At 33.0% G+C, this 19,382-nt stretch overlaps 1 protein-coding gene across 2 annotated transcripts; it reads left to right on the top strand.

Moving 5' to 3' along the window:
• Nucleotides 1–5,767: 5,767 nt before the first annotated feature.
• Nucleotides 5,768–18,370, top strand: LOC123688637. Of its 2 annotated transcripts, XM_045627238.1 has the most exons (9): nucleotides 5,768–8,234; nucleotides 8,293–8,444; nucleotides 10,771–10,980; nucleotides 11,557–11,766; nucleotides 12,345–12,554; nucleotides 12,937–13,140; nucleotides 13,246–13,359; nucleotides 14,861–16,879; nucleotides 17,370–18,370. In XM_045627238.1, the coding sequence occupies exons 2-9, from the start codon at nucleotides 8,303–8,305 to the stop codon at nucleotides 17,600–17,602; spliced, it is 3,342 nt and encodes a 1,113-aa protein (XP_045483194.1). In that variant the 5' UTR covers nucleotides 5,768–8,234; nucleotides 8,293–8,302; the 3' UTR covers nucleotides 17,603–18,370. The 2 variants fall into 2 exon arrangements, with proteins under 2 accessions (XP_045483194.1, XP_045483193.1); XM_045627237.1 differs by having other exon boundaries at nucleotides 5,768–8,444.
• Nucleotides 18,371–19,382: the final 1,012 nt, after the last annotated feature.

The following is a 19,382-nucleotide window of genomic DNA, read 5'->3' as shown; positions in this document are numbered from 1 at the left end:
TAGTGTAAGCTACTTGAGCCAATTCAATCGGTCATATAGTCAACTACATTGGAAGCATGCTAAACGCATATTAAAATATTTAAGGGATACTAAACACTATTGCTTGCGATTTTCAAAGGAAAACATGGAACTAGTAGGCTTTGTAGATGCCGATTGGGGCAACAATTCTATTGATAGGAATCATACACAGGGTATGCTTTCAAATTTTGTGGTTCCGTGGTTTCCTGGCAAAGTTGCAAACAAAAAACAGTTGCGCTTTCTAGTACCGAGGCAGAGTAAATGGCTATCTCTGAAGCGGTAAAGGAGGCTATTTATTTAAAAGGTTTGTTGTACGAGCTAATGGGAACAGCTCTTTGTGTGAATTTGTTCAGTGATAATCAAGGTGCAATTAAATTATCTGCGAATGATACCTATCATAAAAGGTCAAAGCATATTGACATCAGACATCATTTTGTTCGACAAGTTATTGCAGAAAAGCAAATTGTATTGAAACATTTACCGACACATGAAATGCCAGCTGATATTTTAACGAAAAGTTTACCTGCTGTTAAACATAATTATTTTTCAAAAATGTTGGGCATTCATGATATGTAGTAGTTCTTAAGTTTCATCATGTGATTTTGTTTTTATTTGTACTGTGTAAGTGGGGGTGTTGAAATATTTACCCAGTACATAAGTAATATAAGTTGTCTTGTAGTATTTCTATGCGCGGCATGCGCAGTTGTATATTTATTCTGTGTAATTGTTAGATAGGCCATGTGCAAGCTATGCTCGCTCCTTTCACTTGTTGGCCGTTGTTGAAGAGTATTATTGTATATTTGTCAGTGTGTTTACTACACAGTTATTTCCTATATTTTATTAAAGACTTTTAATTATTAAACAGTGCGTTTAATTTATAACACTTCCATCCTGAAACGAATGGTGCAGCGGAGAATAGCGTGAAATCTTTTAAAAATGCAATAAAAAAATTACTTATTGACGTTAGAGAGAAAGGTTCATCTCTCAAATCCATGATAAATAAGTATTTGTTTTCTTATCGTAATACTCCTCATTGCACAACTGGGGAAACTCCATCAAAACTGATGTTCGGGAGACAGGTCAAGACAAGACTTGATTTTTTAACAAAGTCAGAAGCAAATTTGAATAGGGAGAGACAAATAAAGTTTCATCATGGGAATAGGGAAGTTGAATTTGAAGAAGGGGAAGAAATTTATACCAAAGATTATAGAGACATAACTAGAACAAAATGGGTTAGGGCAATCATTTGCAATAAATTGGGTAGAAGAATATATATATGTACACCTGTAGATAATAAAAAATTAAGATGGAAAAGACATTTAGATCAGTTAATTAAAATAGGAAGATTTTATGATGACTTAGAAATAGACAATTCTGATAAAATTGAAAATGTGAAGCCAATAATCGAAAATGTAGATTCTTGGTTAGATTCAAGTGTTGTAAAACAAAAGTGTAATGATATTTTAAATAAGGAAACTACTCAAAATATTGAAGAAAGAAATGATAGTGTTGAGAAAATAAAAAATTGTGTTAGTGATGAGAAAATTAAAATTTGTGATAATAATGAGAAAATTAAAAATAGTGTTAGTAGAGACAAAATTGTATCATCACCAATTTCCAGACCTAAGAGGAACCACATCCATTTTAAACAAAAAATTCCATCCAAGTCAATTCAATTAAATTCATTCAAATGAATAGCGCATTCGTTCATTTCCGCAATTTTTAAACTGTTCTGATAGGTTGAATTTGTAAAAGTATTTAATTTTTCTATTTTTTTATCTTAGGAGAGAGGAAATGTAATGTATCGATAAAAAGAAGTTTTATTTCTGTGTAATAGCACAACATTCTATGTTCATGTAAAATAACATAACCTGTAAAAATCATCTGTTAACCTCTCTCTTCTTAAGTCTTCAAGAACGCAAGTTCCAAAACCATACCAAATTGTAAGTTGTACAATATATATATATAATATATATATGACTAACGTCGAGTTCCAAGACATTTTTTACCAGCTAACCGCGAGTTCCAAGACCGATGTATAGTTCCAGGACAGTCTTGGAACTGATATATGCCTAATGTTGACTTCCAGGACCGAAATGATAGTTCCGGGACAGTCTTGGAACTGATATATGTATAATGCTGACTTCCAGTACCCTAATATACTGCATAGTTCCAGGACGTTTATCACGTTGATATCGTCTCTATTGCGTTCTTATAAAATCTATTCATTCGATTTCGACTGTCCCGCATGTCAGAAATATCTTTGCACAAGGAATGAAAATGGTTTTCTCAATGAAATTATATTCTTCTCGGAATCGGAATGACATTCGGTTCTAAATGTGCCATTGGTCCGAACATTTCTCGGTATATGAGTGGAAGTTTCCGCTTTAGATGGGAAATTAACTATTTCTTCGCATTTCAATTCTTCAAGTAGAAGTTCACTATATGTATAAATGACATGAGGAAATATAAGATGTCAATATGTAGTACGCAGTTCAATGGGATATCAGGCGATATTTTTGAAATATATCTCTTTATTGTTGAGTTTCGGGACATTAATTTTCGGTTGAAATTTTTATCATCTCGCATTACGCAATAAATATATATTTTTTTCATTCGTTCTTTTCTTCATGAAATGTGTGGGTCAGGAATTTGTGCAAATAATATGTGGATATTCCTTTCTATTGCTTATGGGATGCAGATGTACTCGCATTTGAAAAAAGTGATGTATGCAGGGTCTTCCATTGGAAATGTCCATAAGAAGTTTATGGATAAATGATAAGGTTCGACTCACTGATGACGAATCCGTCCTCAAATTCAACTCTGACCGTTCAGCCGTATAGGTACACGATAATTCTCTAATGAAAGGTCTTAGAAACTTAAAATTTTCAGAGTAGGTTTGGATCAGAAATGCCGCGGTTAAGTTCGTTTATGGATAAAATCCGATTATGGTTTCCGTAAATATTGACGTTCGAAATTTCATTTTCTTGTTGATGTCGGAACTGCAGTTTCGATCGCGATAAAGATTTCCAATTGGATGGAAAATGACATTTAAATGCTTTGTGCAAAATTTAATGCTCATCATCTAATCAGCACAATAGAAAATTAAAAAAGAATAACCAAAAAAATGACCAATATTTACGTGACCACACAACTGATGGATATCAGATTATGAAAACCATGACAAATGGACTATAGAAGTTTCAAGGAGAATATTGAAAATAGAGCCGTGATTACAGATCCGATTCAATTGAGATTTTGAATGTTCATATACAGGGTGTTCCAAATTGAGTCGGCACCATTGCCAACTCTGTTATTATGGATGCTACGATGTCGGTTAAATGGGCAAACTGGTAGCATTCTCAGTGGCCTTCTCGATGCCGAAAAAAAAAAAAATAGACGCGTTGTCATAATATTTCATAAAATGATATTTTTTCAATGGAACACCCTATATTTTTTCATGCATTTAGATTCGTAATAACATTCTCAGCAACAAAGCTTATCTAACATTTTTTCGTAAAGGTGAAAATAAGACAGTTGTATTAATAGGAAACATTTATAACAGACGGATTTGATAAAATGCTATAAAATATCGAGTTAATGTTCAAAAACACCGCCTTCTCGTTGAACACATATTTGGGCCCTGTTAATTTTTGTTTTGTTTTCGGCATTTTTGTTTAAGATTATCGAGTAATGATCGGATGATGAGGATGAACCATTATTTAATTCGATTGCGCCCACGCTCGACTCTAGATAATTTGATATAAAAAATGAAGAATATCATAAAATAATGGAATGTGGTATGAAATAATGAAACTTATATTTCTCAAGAAGGATCAGTTGGAAGTGATGAAATAGAATTGTTTTCTTATATTTTGCATTCCATTTTTGAGGAATCAACATTCTGATTAGAGATTTTTTTTTTTTCTTTCATTGAAGGCATCGACTGCTATGGTCATTAGCCTCTAACCTAACCATCACCGGACATGTACAACATCCATGACCTAGCCAGGATTCGAACCCGGTACCTTCGGCACCACAGTCGACATCTCTGTCCACTGCACTACCGAGGTAGTCTGATTAGAGAATTGAAAAGATAATAATGCAGAACCCCAAGTGGTCATGAAATCCGGCAACGTAAAGCGAACGCCGACAAGCCTGATGAGTTCTTGAAAACTTCACTTTCACTTTGAAAATGTGTGCAGTAAAACTGTCTGCGCGAAAATTTGAATTACACTTCTCAGTTTAGTTTTTAGTGGTGTTTCCGAATATCGAAACAGATTTTCAAAATTCCGATGTACAGGGTGTTGTTACGAGGATTCAAACTATTCATAATTTTTTGTTAACCAGGACCTGAATTTTCGAGGTGGTTATTGCATGATACGTTTGGGCTCTCAATTAGGAACATATTTGCCAAATATGAAGAAAATATACTGGGTGGTTCGTTTGAAATGGCCTCTGAAAGGAACGGGCAAAACGCATAAAACACTCTGTATCTCGCCTACGAAGACTGTAAGACCCAATGAATGGGGTATCTCCAGAATCGCCTTGGTGTCAACTAAGCACCTATGAAGTATTTCCGTTTCCCAATGAAACACCCTGTATACGCGAAATTTGCAGGGAAGGTTCGGATCTCCAATGCCGCAGTTGAGTTCGTTTAATAAGCAGAACCTGAATAGGGGTTCCGTAAATATGGCCGTTCGAAATTTTGTATTTTGTGAATTTCGAAACCAAAGTCACATTTGCGAGGGAAATTTGTATTCAGATGTAGAATGACCATATAAAGCTTCGTGCGAAATATCTTGTTGATCACTTGATCAGAACCATAGAAACTCTGTTACCACAGAACTGACGTTGAGTTGAGATTTTGGGTATTGATATAAAATAGCAATGCTAAGCTCCTCGCCAAATTTCAAGCTTATCGCATAATGAGAACCATAAAAAATTAACCATAGAAAATTCAAGAAGAATATTGGATATTAAAAACTTGATATCTCTGTGATTACAGATCTGATCAGATGGAGATTTCGCGTGTATACATAAAATGATCATTCGAGACTGCGTGCACAATTTCGTGCGGATAGCATAAACAGAACAATAGAAAATTCAAGAAGAATTAAAAAAATGTACACCTAATATATAAGTTACAACAAATTTGCTCGAGTTGAAATTTTGCCTGAATATATAAATTATCAATTTTGATCTTCATGCAAAATTTCGTGTGAATAGAGGCTTCTACATAAAATTCAAGCAGAATATTGAAAATATTAAAGTCCGGCTTGAAAAGACTCCTCGGGGTCGGTATAGAGATGATTCAGATATAGGTACATCTTTTTAATGTTGAATTTCGGGACCGTAACCAGATGTCTTCAATCCATATAGTGAATTCTCCAGTTATCGGCAATACAAGGGTTGTAAATAAATGTTTACACCACGTCTGGTGTTTTCTTCAAGATGTGGATGATGATATTCCCCCTCTTATCGAATTTTTGCTGCAAGAGCCCTAGTACAGCGTTGCCGTTCGTACGATAATTATCGTTTTGTACGATAATTTGCTGCTCAATTCTATGTACGATATCGCATGTACGATAATAGCGTTTTGTACGATAATTTCAGTGTACCTATCATTTGAGCTAAAGTGTCAATAGATACTCAAAATATAATGAAACTCAGTATGACCAGATTTAGTTGATATCCAATTTTTCAGTAGATTATTGCATTTTCAGGAAGTTTTTAATAGGAAGAAATCATTTGATAGATTTTAGTAGTTTCAAAAAATCTAACCGAGACGGTTGGGAATGTCTAGACTCAAGAATGTTCCGATGAATCAATTCATATTCAATATAATATACTTTTCAATTGAAAAGGGCGTATCTGCAAAATAGCACATTTGGGATATTTGTCTTTGAAGACTTTCATTTCATCCACAGATTCAATTGAATTAATATGAAGAAAAAATAAATGATAATGCATGTTAATTAAATTTAATCTGTAGATGGCACAAATGAAAGTATTTAAAGTTCAATCAATATCCCAAAAGTGATTTTTTGTAGATACGCACGCACTTCTCAATTCAAACGTCAGTATAGATTCATCATATTCCAATCTGATCACGCTGATGAAACTGTTGAAATGATGTTCGATCAATACATTGCTTTCCGGAAATAAAGAGGATCTTATACGAATTCAATACAGTAATTACAATATCTTATGCATAATGGACCTGTACTTAGCAACTCTCATGCTTGTAGACACCTCTGATAATGCTTTGTCGGCATTATCCATAACAGAATTACGGTTCGTTTTATGGGTCGGCTTTAAAATTCAGTAAAGACGGATAACTTTTTTGACCGTTATGCAAATTTAGGTAGCTATTATTTGAAAGCGTTGAATATTTTGCAATAACCTGGACCACTTTAGGAATCACTGGCCTGGCGTATACCGATGACGAATACAAAAATCACATTTGGCAAAACCAGAGGCAACGCCGACAAAGTGGATATACAAAGGATAATAATAAATCTCGAAAATAGACGTGCTCGTAGGGAAATAAAAATAATTATCTTGAAAGCGATAATAAACTAATAAACTCTGAAGGGTGCGATTTTCGACTGCCTTGAAGATTTCAAAGGAAAGTAAAATGATTATTGGTTCATTTTTATGGAATTTTTACGAAGATATATCTCTGTATTTCCAATCAATTATTTAGATTCATAATATTTTATATGTGGTTATGGGAGCAAATGTTCAATTGTTGAAAGCACATTAAAAAGACCATCAAAAATATAATATACGTTTCAATTGAAAAGGGCGTATCTGCAAAATAGCACATTTGGGATATTTGTCTTTGAAGACTTTCATTTCATCCACAGATTCAATTGAATTAATATGAAGAAAAAATAAATGATAATGCATGTTAATTAAATTTAATCTGTGGATGGCACAAATGAAAGTATTTAAAGTTCAATCAATATCCCAAAAGTGATTTTTTGTAGATACGCACGCACTTCTCAATTCAAACGTCAGTATAGATTCATCATATTCCAATCTGATCACGCTGATGAAACTGTTGAAATGATGTTCGATCAATACATTGCTTTCCGGAAATAAAGAGGATCTTATACGAATTCAATACAGTAATTACAATATCTTATGCATAATGGACCTGTACTTAGCAACTCTCATGCTTGTAGACACCTCTGATAATGCTTTGTCGGCATTATCCATAACAGAATTACGGTTCGTTTTATGGGTCGGCTTTAAAATTCAGTAAAGACGGATAACTTTTTTGACCGTTATGCAAATTTAGGTAGCTATTATTTGAAAGCGTTGAATATTTTGCAATAACCTGGACCACTTTAGGAATCACTGGCCTGGCGTATACCGATGACGAATACAAAAATCACATTTGGCAAAACCAGAGGCAACGCCGACAAAGTGGATATACAAAGGATAATAATAAATCTCGAAAATAGACGTGCTCGTAGGGAAATAAAAATAATTATCTTGAAAGCGATAATAAACTAATAAACTCTGAAGGGTGCGATTTTCGACTGCCTTGAAGATTTCAAAGGAAAGTAAAATGATTATTGGTTCATTTTTATGGAAAAAAATTTCGTTTTTCGTTTCTGCAAGAATTCTGAAATTTCATATTTTGAAAATCTTGGGAGGGGTAATTACTATATAATACTAGTACTCTTCACTATTTCTATACGGTCTTGCTTACTGACTGACTGATATTTGTACGTTTTTGAGACTCAATTATTAAGTGAAGTTAGTGAAGGTGTTTGAAGTTTTTTTATAAGTTATATTTGCCTTTGACCTAAGGACTTTTTGTTTATTCAGTTATTAAAGGTAAGAGCTTAATATACAATTCGATATTTTTCAACCTTAAAATTACTTTTTTGAAGATATAAAACTTGAAAACGATTTATATTTGAATGTATTAGATTTTTGTGTATAACCAATATCGGGTGTTTCATGTCATCGTATATAGGCAAAATCTCGCTCATTTGACGAGATAATAAAAAAATTTCTGTTACTAGGGCCTAGTAACAGTTGGAATAATACAGATCTATTCTGAATTTCTCCAAGTGAATATTAGAACTCTGAAAATAGACGAGCAGATAAATTCGATTTTTTTAATCTGAAGTTGGTTGTGTTGTGAATATTTCGGAGTGAAAACTTGTGTTTGAATATTTCGATCTTTTTGTAAGGTAAGATCTATTGATAATCTTAATTGAGACAGTTAAATAAAGAAATTGTGTTTTCCAGGAAAGCAAAAATGTTTGGTCTAGTTCATTTTCCCGACCAGACTTACGGAATATATTCAATGAAAAATATTTCAAAGAAAAAAGGAGATAATAATGCCTGCATTGTAAAACATAGAGGTGCCAAATATGAAGCAGTACTGATAACAGAAAAAGGTGAGTTGTTTTTTTATATTATCACCCATAATTATTTTTTATCGATTGAAAATAAGTTGTTAGAATGAAATTTCTTTTTGAAAATCTCCAGGGATACATATGAATTTTGCCACTATAATTGAATATAGAATATTCTTAATTGATCACAATACTGCAAAGTTCCATAACACCCCCTGTACCTCCTGTTTCGTAATCAGAAATTTCGAAATGAAACTTATTGTTGATAAAATAAAATTAAATTTTTTCGAGTGCCTGTATCCGAATTGATCGCTCTATCATTTCATCACGATGTCTGTAGTTTTTGAATTCCGAGCCGGAAATGGTTTCAAAAGGTTCCACTCACTGTTGACAAATCTATCCTCAAATTCGATTCTGTCCGGCCGAACGTTTATACGATAACTTCCGAACGAGAACTCGGTTGCTAAATTTAATTTAATTTTCTGAATGAACTCAATTTTCTAAGATAATTTTTGTGAGAAAATTTTTTCATAAATCGAACCAAAATATTTTTTACATATCTAAAGCGAAAAAAAATCAACAGAAATTGATGAAATGTTTGATGATTGTACTTATCTCTATACCTCACACGAAAGTAAAAAAGAATCGATAAATATCGAACAGTTCCTTCATTAAAGCCATCTAAATTTTTCTTTTGGTCCTCTAGCATAATTGAAAAAAAAAACTGGTAGGGCTATGATGGCCAAAAGTTTGAAATTGAGCTGTCGAAACAATTCAAATAGTAATGAAAATTTATCACAAAAATATTTCACTGTAATTCCAATGAATCTATGTTAGGGGTCGAACTCTCGACCTTGAGTTATTACCTGTGAATTATAAATTTGAACTCATCCAAGGATAATTCAATTTTGTTAGAAGACCGGAGGAGAATTTTGGATGGCTTTAATGAAGGAAGGTTTGATATTTTTCGATTCAGTTTTCATATTCGTGTAAAGTATGAAAACAAGACAATCGTGAAATATTTCATCAATTTCGGGTGAATAATTTTTTCCTGTAAACATGCAACAATTATATTCCTTTCGATTTATAAAGATTTTTTTATTGAAATTCTTGGAAAATTGAGTTCATTCGGAAAATGAAATTCAATTTGACAACCGAAAAAAAAAATTACGAACATTGCAGGTTTTCCGCCAGTTTGAAATTTTTTTTCAGGGTTCTTTACCTTTTTCGAATTTAGCACCAAAAAATAAGTTGGTGTGACCAGAAATCGTAACTTTAAAGGTTCATACTGATCATGTTCAATAAAATATTGCTCAGAAATTACGTTGAACCCTTTGTGTCTCAAGTTCGCTTTGAAAACGAGATATATGTTGTCTACCTTCGGCAGCACAGTGGTTTGGGAGACGGCTGTGATGCTGAAGGTACCGGGTTCGAATCCCGGCTAGGTCATGGATGTTATGGTATGATGAGGTTACATGTAAGAGTAGCTTCAAGCTAAATGTCGCCTTGTTGTATCTAATTGAAGAATAAAGTCGTTAAAAAAAAAAAATATGTCATAAGACAAAAATTATTCTCCCGGTGTCATCTACACGACCATATATGTTAATCCAGTTAATAATAAAACACCCTGTACATATAGAGCCAAACATTTCAATTGACTATATCGGCTGTCCCAAATTCGTTGTCTAGTGATGGGATCTCAGAAAACTTTTGAGCTAGCAAAAGATGAATGGCACATTTGCGGACTCGAACAGATAATAAATTCAACTGTTTTCAAGCTATAGAAGAAAATTGGAAATTGGCGTGAAATGAAAAGTACTACAGTCACTTTTTTGGTAAAATCCATTGGTATAATTATTTCATTCTTATTGCTTACTTAGTCTAGAAGTTATAATACATAATTGTTGTTTATTAAAAACCACAAATGTTTCTAAAATAAATAAAATCGTTTTTTCAATTTTCGAAGATATATAATATGATAAATAAATTTCTTTAAAAACTACAAAAATCATAAAAAGTTTCAGTTTCACACGGCAAATCAACCAAGGGCCTATTTATGATAATTTGTGAACTTCTGATAATTAAATTATTTGGTGGTCAGTAAGGTCTCCGGATTCAACATCGTTAAATTTTTTATTTCATATGAATAAAAAAAATTGAAAAAATTAATCAATTCAAACAAAAATGAATTTTCCCTTATGAATTGAACACAAAAGGAGAAAGGGATTCCGTTTTGGACATTAGGTATTCATCTTTTGAGAATTGAAGTTGAAAATATGCCATCCATTATATTCCTTTCTTAAGGTTGTAGTTGAGATTTTCTGAGTGACAAATAATATATTCATATCGAATCTATATTCATTTTCAGAGAAAAAAGAAGAACTGAGGGTACTTCAAGATGAAATGGTTGGACAGCTAAAATCAGTAAAGAAATCTGTAAGCGATAATAATTTCACTGATTCGAAAATTGGAGAAAAATATGTGGATATGGACAGACCATCTACTTCCTCCATCAACCATAAATATGTTTCCTCCGTTGTTAAAAAAGATGAAGAAAGTAGTGATGAAGCAATTCAAGGTAATTACTTTTTCTCGAAATATTTTCAATAACACGGTCATTTGACACGTATTTTCAACCTTAAATCGTAATATTTCGGTCAGATTTTAGCTGAAATTCGGTAAAAAGGCAAAAAATATCGGAAATTAGGGTTTCCACTATTTTCAGAATCAAGCATTTGAATATATAAGTTTAATAAAGTATCATTCTTTATGTCACCTGATTAATCATTTATTTCTTTCTATATGAAAAGTCAGTTAAACTTTCAATTTTATTGTGTTGATGAAATATAGCTTTCAAAAATTCAAAACGAATCGTTATTAATTAGCATTCATTAACTATAAAAATTCATAAAAATGAATCATTGAATCCAAAATGAGATTTCACTCATTAATGAATAAATAAATAGGGATTGGTTTTGGTCATTATCCATCTTTTAAAAATCGAAGTTGAAAATATGCCATCCATTATTCCTAGATCCTATGGCTACAGGGCTACTATTCAATACCATCGAATTTTGCCCACCGGGTACAATTAAGTTTTTCTGAGTGACTGTTTGCAATAAAATATTTATATCCAATCCATATTAATTTTTAGAGCAAAGAGAAGAACAGAGGATTCTTCAAGATGAAACGCTCGAACAAAGAGAATCAGTAGAAAAATCTATAGGCAATAATCATTCCACTGATTCAAAAATTGGAAAAAAATATGTGGATATGGAAAGACCATCTACTTCCTCCATCAACCATGAATATGTTTCCACCGTTGAGGGTAGAGATGAACAAAGTAGTGATGAAGCAATTCAAGGTACTTACTTTTTCTCGAAATATTTTCAATAACACGGTCATTTGACACGTATTTTCAACCTTAAATCGTAATATTTCGGTCAAATTTTCGCTGAAATTCGGTAAAAAGGCAAAAAATATCGGAAATTAGGGTTTCCACTATTTTCAGAATCAAGCATTTGAATATATAAGTTTAATAAAGTATCATTCTTTATGTCACCTGATTAATCATTTCTTTCTTTCTATATGAAAAGTCAGTTAAACTTTCAATTTTATTGTGTTTTGATGAAATATAGCTTTCAAAAACTCAAAACGAATCGTTATTAATTAGCATTCATTAACTATAAAAATTCATAAAAATGAATCATTGAATCCAAAATGAGATTTCACTCATTAATGAATAAATAAATAGGGATTGGTTTTGGTCATTATCCATCTTTTAAAAATCGAAGTTGAAAATATGCCATCCATAATTCCTAGATCCTATGGCTACAGGGCTACTATTCAATACCATCGAATTTTGCCCAACGGGTACAATTAAGTTTTTCTGAGTGACTGTTTGCAATAAAATATTTATATCCAATCCATATTCATTTTCAGAGCAAAGAGAAGAACAGAGGATTCTTCAAGAAGAAACGCTCGAACAAAGAGAATCAGTAGAAAAATCTATAGGCGATAATCATTCCACTGATTCAAAAATTGGAAAAAAATATGTGGATATGGACAGACCATCTACTTCCTCCATCAACCATGAATATGTTTCCACCGTTGAGGGTAGAGATGAACAAAGTAGTGACGGAGCATTTCAAGGTACCTACTTACTTGTTCTTCACATATTTTTGATAACAAGATCATTTGAGTCTTATTTTCATCCTCAACTATTATATATGTATGTATATTATAGCTCAATTCACGAACAACTTTAATTTTATAGTGACGCAGTGGCGTACCCAAGGGGGGGATAAGGGGGATATATTCCCCCAGGAGGAATATCCATTGTATGTAACAACCTTATATAACACAATCTTATTATGAGTAAGCAAACTTCTTTGGAAAACTTCTTCAAAAGAAGGAAAATGCGAACAATTTTTTCTATATCCTCCCCAAGGCTTATGCCTGGGTACGCCTCTGTAGTGACCTGATAGCTAATAGCTATATCGAGGGCTGATATTGAATCTTTATTGATTTGCAGAGAAAATAATTATAGAAGATATATTGCTTAATCCGCGGAGATCGCCAGAAAAATCTCTAGTCTATGAGGATTTCAATGATTTTTCAATTGGAACAGAATATGTGGAAATTAACCGATCATCTACTTCTCTTATGAAGAACTTCGATGATACTGTTTTCTCCACTGTTTGTGGAGAGGAGGAAGACAGATATGCAGAATTTCAAGGTACTTCATTTATAATAATCAACCTTCCTTGAATATCCCTGTATATTTATGTGTGATCATTGTTATCATGCCATTGAATTAAAACGGTATTATATTATGCTTCAGATAATAGTACCATGGAAGCTTCAGATATGAATGTTGACAAAAACAAACAGAGTATTATGCAACATCATGGAATACCAGTTCAAGTGGAACCTGAAGATGAGATAGAATTATCAGGTAGTTATACCCTTCTCAGAAAAAGCATATATTTTCGTGAGAGCAATATTAATTGATTAAATTAATACCCATATTCCTTGAAACTTGTTTCTACAATCTATACTGAAAAATGAAAAAATATATTTGTTCAGATATCGTTACTGTAAAACCTTCTTTCGAAATTTTTCGAATCTTTTGCTTATACAGGGTGTAACATGAGTGGTTGGCTATAGCCTAGTGGTGAGTGTAGGTTATCCAGGCTTTTTAGAGAAGTGGCTTGTTGTGTATCTTAAGACAGTTAGTAATGTACAGGAAGATTAATGAAAATCGGCTTCAATTTCGGATAACCATTACTCGCAAATCAGCAGTCCGATTTTATTTGAATTTTGTGGGTTTGTTCACATCAAACAACCTTTCAGAGCGTTCAATGTTATTTTGATATTTCTAGGGCAATAATAAGATCTTTGAGATTTTTCCCTGAATCACCCTGTATCTCCGAAACTAACAGTTGGGATACGCAACAAGCTACTTTTCTGAAAGGCCTGGATGACTTGCATTCACTACTAGGCGAAGGCCAACCATTCAAGATACACCCTGTATAGAACAGTAATTCCTAATAATGGGACCTGCAACATTTGCCCAATGTTCCATACCTCTTAGAGAAATTATTACTTGAGCTTTCCTGAAAGAAAATAAAAATATGGATCTTCATAATATTTCTAAGGTTATGGTTGTTATGAAATCATAAAAAGTATATATTGTACCATTCGAAACAAGTCTGAAATTAAATTAGTTTCATTGTTAATTATTGTCAATCGTTTATTTCATATGCAAATATTTAATTGGACGTTGGACTTCTAATAGGCCATCGCGGTGAATCACCCTGTATGTAAATAATAAAATATAATAAATATTTATATACATTCTATACAGTGTGTGGATAACGTGAGAAATCAAATTAAGAGCTGTGTTATTGAATCTTATCAAGCAAAACGCTCTTTCAGGTGAATTCAAGTTTTTAATTAACCATCTTATGGTAACATTGCTCATGAAGACCATATTTCACAGAGTCACAGCATGATTTTTTTCTAATTATTAATCCAAATATTTTCTCTCCTTTATCAAACTTGCCTTAATGATGGTGTACACAATTGAAACCGTAGATAACAAATTTTTTCAAAAGATCACACATTTTCTGCAATTTACCTAAATAATGGTGTGAAAGATTGTAATTAACGTAACTTATTGCACAACCTCATGTAAGTAGGTATAATAAAGCAGCTAAAAAATGGGGTAGTTATTTGAAAGAAAATATGACGTCAACCTGTAAAAATAAATGACGTCATGAGTGAAATCATAAGAAAACATTAAATAACTCACTTATTGATTTTGCCCCTTTTTTATCTACACACTGTATATGTTCCCTAATTCGAGAAATATGAAACATCGCGCTGTCGCTTTCTTGTGAACCTAAATGTTTATAACTTCAAAGTTTTTCCTAAATTATTATTATTATTTTCAGTTTATGGAGACAATTCTGATGATGATTCAGATTATAATTTATCTACTTATTCAGAAACGCAATCTGATAACTCACGAGATGGCAGTCGGAGCTCAACACCATGTTCCTTTCTATCTGAAATGGATCTGAATATTGAGGAGAAAACGCAACCGAATGAGTCCAATAATAATTCCCTCTCGAAAAGCATCCAAGTTCATTTATCTGCCTCGTTAAACGAACCAGGGTGCGATGATGAAAATATGATGGTAACTGAGTCCCGCGGAAGAAAAGGAGACAAGAAGGCAAATTTTTGTTTCTACTGCCATACGAAACAGCAAAAAATCTCACGACACCTAGAGAATAAACACAGCGGTGAGGAGGAGGTGAAAAAATTTATTATGTTACCAAAAGGTAACGTAGAAAGGGCCAAGATTATTGGTCAGATAAGAAAAAGGGGAAATTTCCTTTTTAATACGAATGAGAATTTAAATGATGGTGAGCTGATTGTGGCGCGACGGCCTAAAAGCAGCAGGAATAAAAGTGGTAGGGATTACAGTGCATGTGCAAACTGTAAGGGATTTTTCTCAAAAGCCACCCTTCGAGTGCATTTCAGATCCTGCACAGGCATTGATTCCGACATTAAAAGATTGCCAAATTTGCTAAGTAAAAAAATCACATCAAGAATACATCCTATGGCATCAATAACTGTGAGAAATCATTTATTCCCACCGCTGAGGGAGGATGATGTATGTAGAGCAATCAGATATGATGAACTCATCATCATTTATGCTAACAAAATGGTGGAAAAATATAGAGAACCGAGACATTTCCAAATGATAAGGCAGAGATTACGATTAATTGGTAATTTCCTCATTAAAATGAAGGCACTGAGTAAGGAAATAAATAATTTAGCCTCTATATATGACCCAAAATTTGTAGACATGGTTTTATCTGCTATAAATATGTGTGCCCGGTACACTGAAACTACGAACTGCTTCGAAGCTCCTTCGGTAGCGTTCAGTTTGGGCACACTGCTGAAGCAGATTGGCAATTTATTAATAACAGAGTGCATTAAAAACCACAAGGAAGAAATGCGAAAAAATGCTAAATATTTCTTGAAAGTTTTCGCTCAAGAAGTGAACATAAATGTAAACAGAACTGTTGCTGAAACTCAACTGAAAATGAGTAGAACAAAAACAGTTATGCTACCCACAATGGGCGACATAAAAAAACTCAGCGACTATTTGACCAAGAAGAGAAAAGACGCCCTTGAGAAATTGAAAATTTGCTTCTCGTCATTGGCCTGGATAGACTTAGCAGAGGCAACGCTAACGTCTATCCAGGTTTTCAATAGACGACGCGCTGGAGAAGTCGAGAGAATTAGCATTACCGAATTTGAAAAATACGAAACGATTGAGAGAAGTAATAATGATCTATTTCAATCACTTTCAGAGAAATCAAAAGAAATTGCAAAAAAATATGTTCGATTCACTATAAGGGGCAAGTTGAATCGGACGGTTCCTGTTCTATTGGATACTCATTTATGTGAGTGCATCCAATTAATAATAAAAAACAGAACAAATATGAGGGTCCACAAGAGTAACCCTTATGTATTCGGTACACCAGGGTCGGATACAAAAAAGCATCCACATCTGAGTGCCTGCACTTTGATGAGGAAATTCTCTGAAGCTTGTGGTGCTGAGCACCCGACAAGACTACGTGGCACCAATTTGAGGAAACATATAGCCACTACGTGTATTACTTTGAATCTTGAAAATCAAGACGTAGTGGATTTGTCGAACTTCATGGGCCATTCGGAGAAGATACACAAGGGCATTTATCGTCAGCCCATTATAAGTAGGGACATTTTGGGCATTTCACAACTCCTGCAAACAGCTCAAGGAGAAAATGAAAATGCAAGCAGTGATGACTCCGAAAATGAGGTTGTCAATGATGAAGAACCAATTCCTACAAATGAAATCAATTCAACAGGAGGAACTCCAAATCTTAGTGGGGGGAATAGGAGGAATTCCAGCAAAGGTGAGATACATAATTACATTTCATTCGAACTGCTAATTGTAATCAATTCACCAACCTCAAAATAGTTTTTTTTTCAAAAACATCTTGAAATTTCGACTTTACTAATGTCATTTCCCGAAGCAATTTTTTTTGGTACGGCCGTGAACGTAAAATAGTGATTTCATCACTATATTTTATATTATAGTATTACCAATCGAAAACAAATCTACAGCTGAGCTCCAGCGAGGGCTCTCGTGAAGTATATTGAATTTTTCCACTCCAGATCTAAAATATAATATGAAAGAACTTGAATTTCAACAATTCATGTTCATTAGGACCAAGTGAATCACTACGGAGTGGAATAAATGTCTCTTAAAAAAATTCTCTTGATATATCATACGATTTATGTTTGAGAAAAAAAATTGCTTGTGTTGTTAGAGTAGAATCACTCTCGTCTTGAAAAGTTACTGAAACTTGTGTATTGTTTCAACTCTTTTTTCCATTTTTATAGCCCATACCCTATCTGGCACCCTCAAAAGAGTGAGGTGGACCCAAGAGGAGAAGGATGCTATTTTCCGTATTTTCGGAGAATATATGAATAGAAAAGCTCTACCTCCTTTGAAAGTGATACAAACAGTGATAAAAGAAACTCCTGTTCTTCAGAATCGCACGTCACCACAAATAAAGACATGGATTCACAATCAGCTGAAGGGCTCCAAGAAGAAACTTTCATTTTCAAACTGAATATTTGTGATATTTTTAATTTATACATAGTCATTCGTTTTTATTCATATTTATTTATTTTTTCATATATTTATTTACTTTTCAAGAAAGTTGTTTATGTTTCTTCATTTTCATTCATTTATTTTCATTTATATTTGTTCGTTTTATTTAGAGATTTATTTATGTTCCTTTGAAATTCATTTATTTGTATTCTTAAGATTTTTTCAAGATGGTGTTTCTTTCGAAACACTTCATTTACAATTGAAGTTTATTATTTTTCTTAATCAAAAACCAAAGAAAAACCGAATATTTTATTGTCACCATATTTTTATGCCTTCAACTGGAAATTCCTAACTAGATATTACAGAAGAACTAGGTCGACTAGAAATTTGGAAATGGAGATTAGAATATTTATCATTCCTGGCTCTTTCGTACATATAGAGAAGATATTTAAATTTGAAAAGAATTATGATTCCCTTGACTTCCTCATTATTTAAAATACTTTACCCAATAATTTAACTTCACCTTATTTTTATGACCTTTAACTGGGAATACTCAAGTTCAATCAAGAAGTTACTGAGGAACTGGGTCGACTAGAAATTTGAAAATTGAGATTAGAATACTTTCTCAATCTAGGCTCTTTCGGTTATACAGAGGATCAAAAAAATGTTCATAACGGCGACCCCCCCCCAATTTAAAGGCTAGGATCGCCCTTGTCATAAATGCAATTTCTGTAACGAAACTACAATGAAATATATTTTCGAAAATAAAATAATCCTCATATTAAGACCAATTCTGTTCACAATTTTCATCACTATTCGAAACGTCCTATGACGATATTTCGAAAATTCTCAGCAGAGTTTTGAATAATTATATGACCCATATACAGTATTTGATTCCTTCATTCTAGTATTCACAGCCAAAATCTCATTCCACCAAATTTTTTTGCGTCGGAGTTATCGAGTTTTTTTCAGAGATGCTCGAATTGACAAATTGAAATATCTCAAAATCGGAAAATTTTGAGCACATGAGACGTCAAAATTAGCCTCATTCTAACCATGCTTCCTAAATCTGGAGTGAAATATAGGGTATTTCCTAATAAAAAACACAGGTTTTGTGCCTACCACCTGAGACACCCTGTATATAAGAATATATAGGGGGTGTCACACAAAAGCGGATTGGACGGTGACTATTGTTTTAAATTATATAGATACCCTATATTTTTTGGGGTATTTCAATTCCAGGAACATTCAGCATATTTTTACATATTTTTTCACTCATTTTCCGTTCAACAGTTTTCCAAATATTTGTGATCTCGGCAAAATTCTATATTGTATGTATCAATCGCGTTATTTAAAATAGCGTATTAATTTGAATAATTTTACAGATTCTGGTCGTAGATTACGAATCTGGGACTCACGAAGTCTGTAATCCTGCTAGTTTTTCCGTAATAAAATTGTAAATTTGGTTTAATGAGGGTAAGGTTATTCATAATAATGGATAGTTTTCTTGTATTTTCTTAATTGGTTCTCGTTGTAAATTATGAATTCCTGAAAAAAAATCTGTTTTCGTCAAAAACTAGGATTTATTAGTTTTGTTTACATCCGATGGAGGATATGATATTTCAAACGGAACAGCTGACAGAAACGATTGAAGCCGCCATGGGGTGTAAATATGAATACAATCGTCGTTTTGACAAAGAAAAAAGGCTTGAAATATGATTAATTCACCATATCTAACGAAAAACAATTGGGAAATTACAAGCAAAATATCTATTATTAACCTTCATTAAGCCAACTTT

Source organism: Harmonia axyridis, chromosome 1, assembly GCF_914767665.1.
Source record: "Harmonia axyridis chromosome 1, icHarAxyr1.1, whole genome shotgun sequence".
Classification (NCBI taxonomy): Eukaryota; Metazoa; Arthropoda; class Insecta; order Coleoptera; family Coccinellidae; genus Harmonia; species Harmonia axyridis.
Note: the sequence above shows the minus strand (reverse complement) of the source record. Positions and strands in the feature narration are given on the sequence as shown.

What these genes read in the sequence shown, in the direction of transcription:
- LOC123688637 (XM_045627238.1), top strand. Translation starts at nt 8,303, where the DNA reads ATGTTTGGTCTAGTTCATTTTCCCGACCAGACTTACGGAATATATTCA. An exon ending in AGATGAGATAGAATTATCAG is followed by an intron (nt 13,360 to 14,860) that starts GTAGTTATACCC and finishes TATTATTTTCAG; the next exon opens with TTTATGGAGACAATTCTGAT. An exon ending in TAGGAGGAATTCCAGCAAAG is followed by an intron (nt 16,880 to 17,369) that starts GTGAGATACATA and finishes CCATTTTTATAG; the next exon opens with CCCATACCCTATCTGGCACC.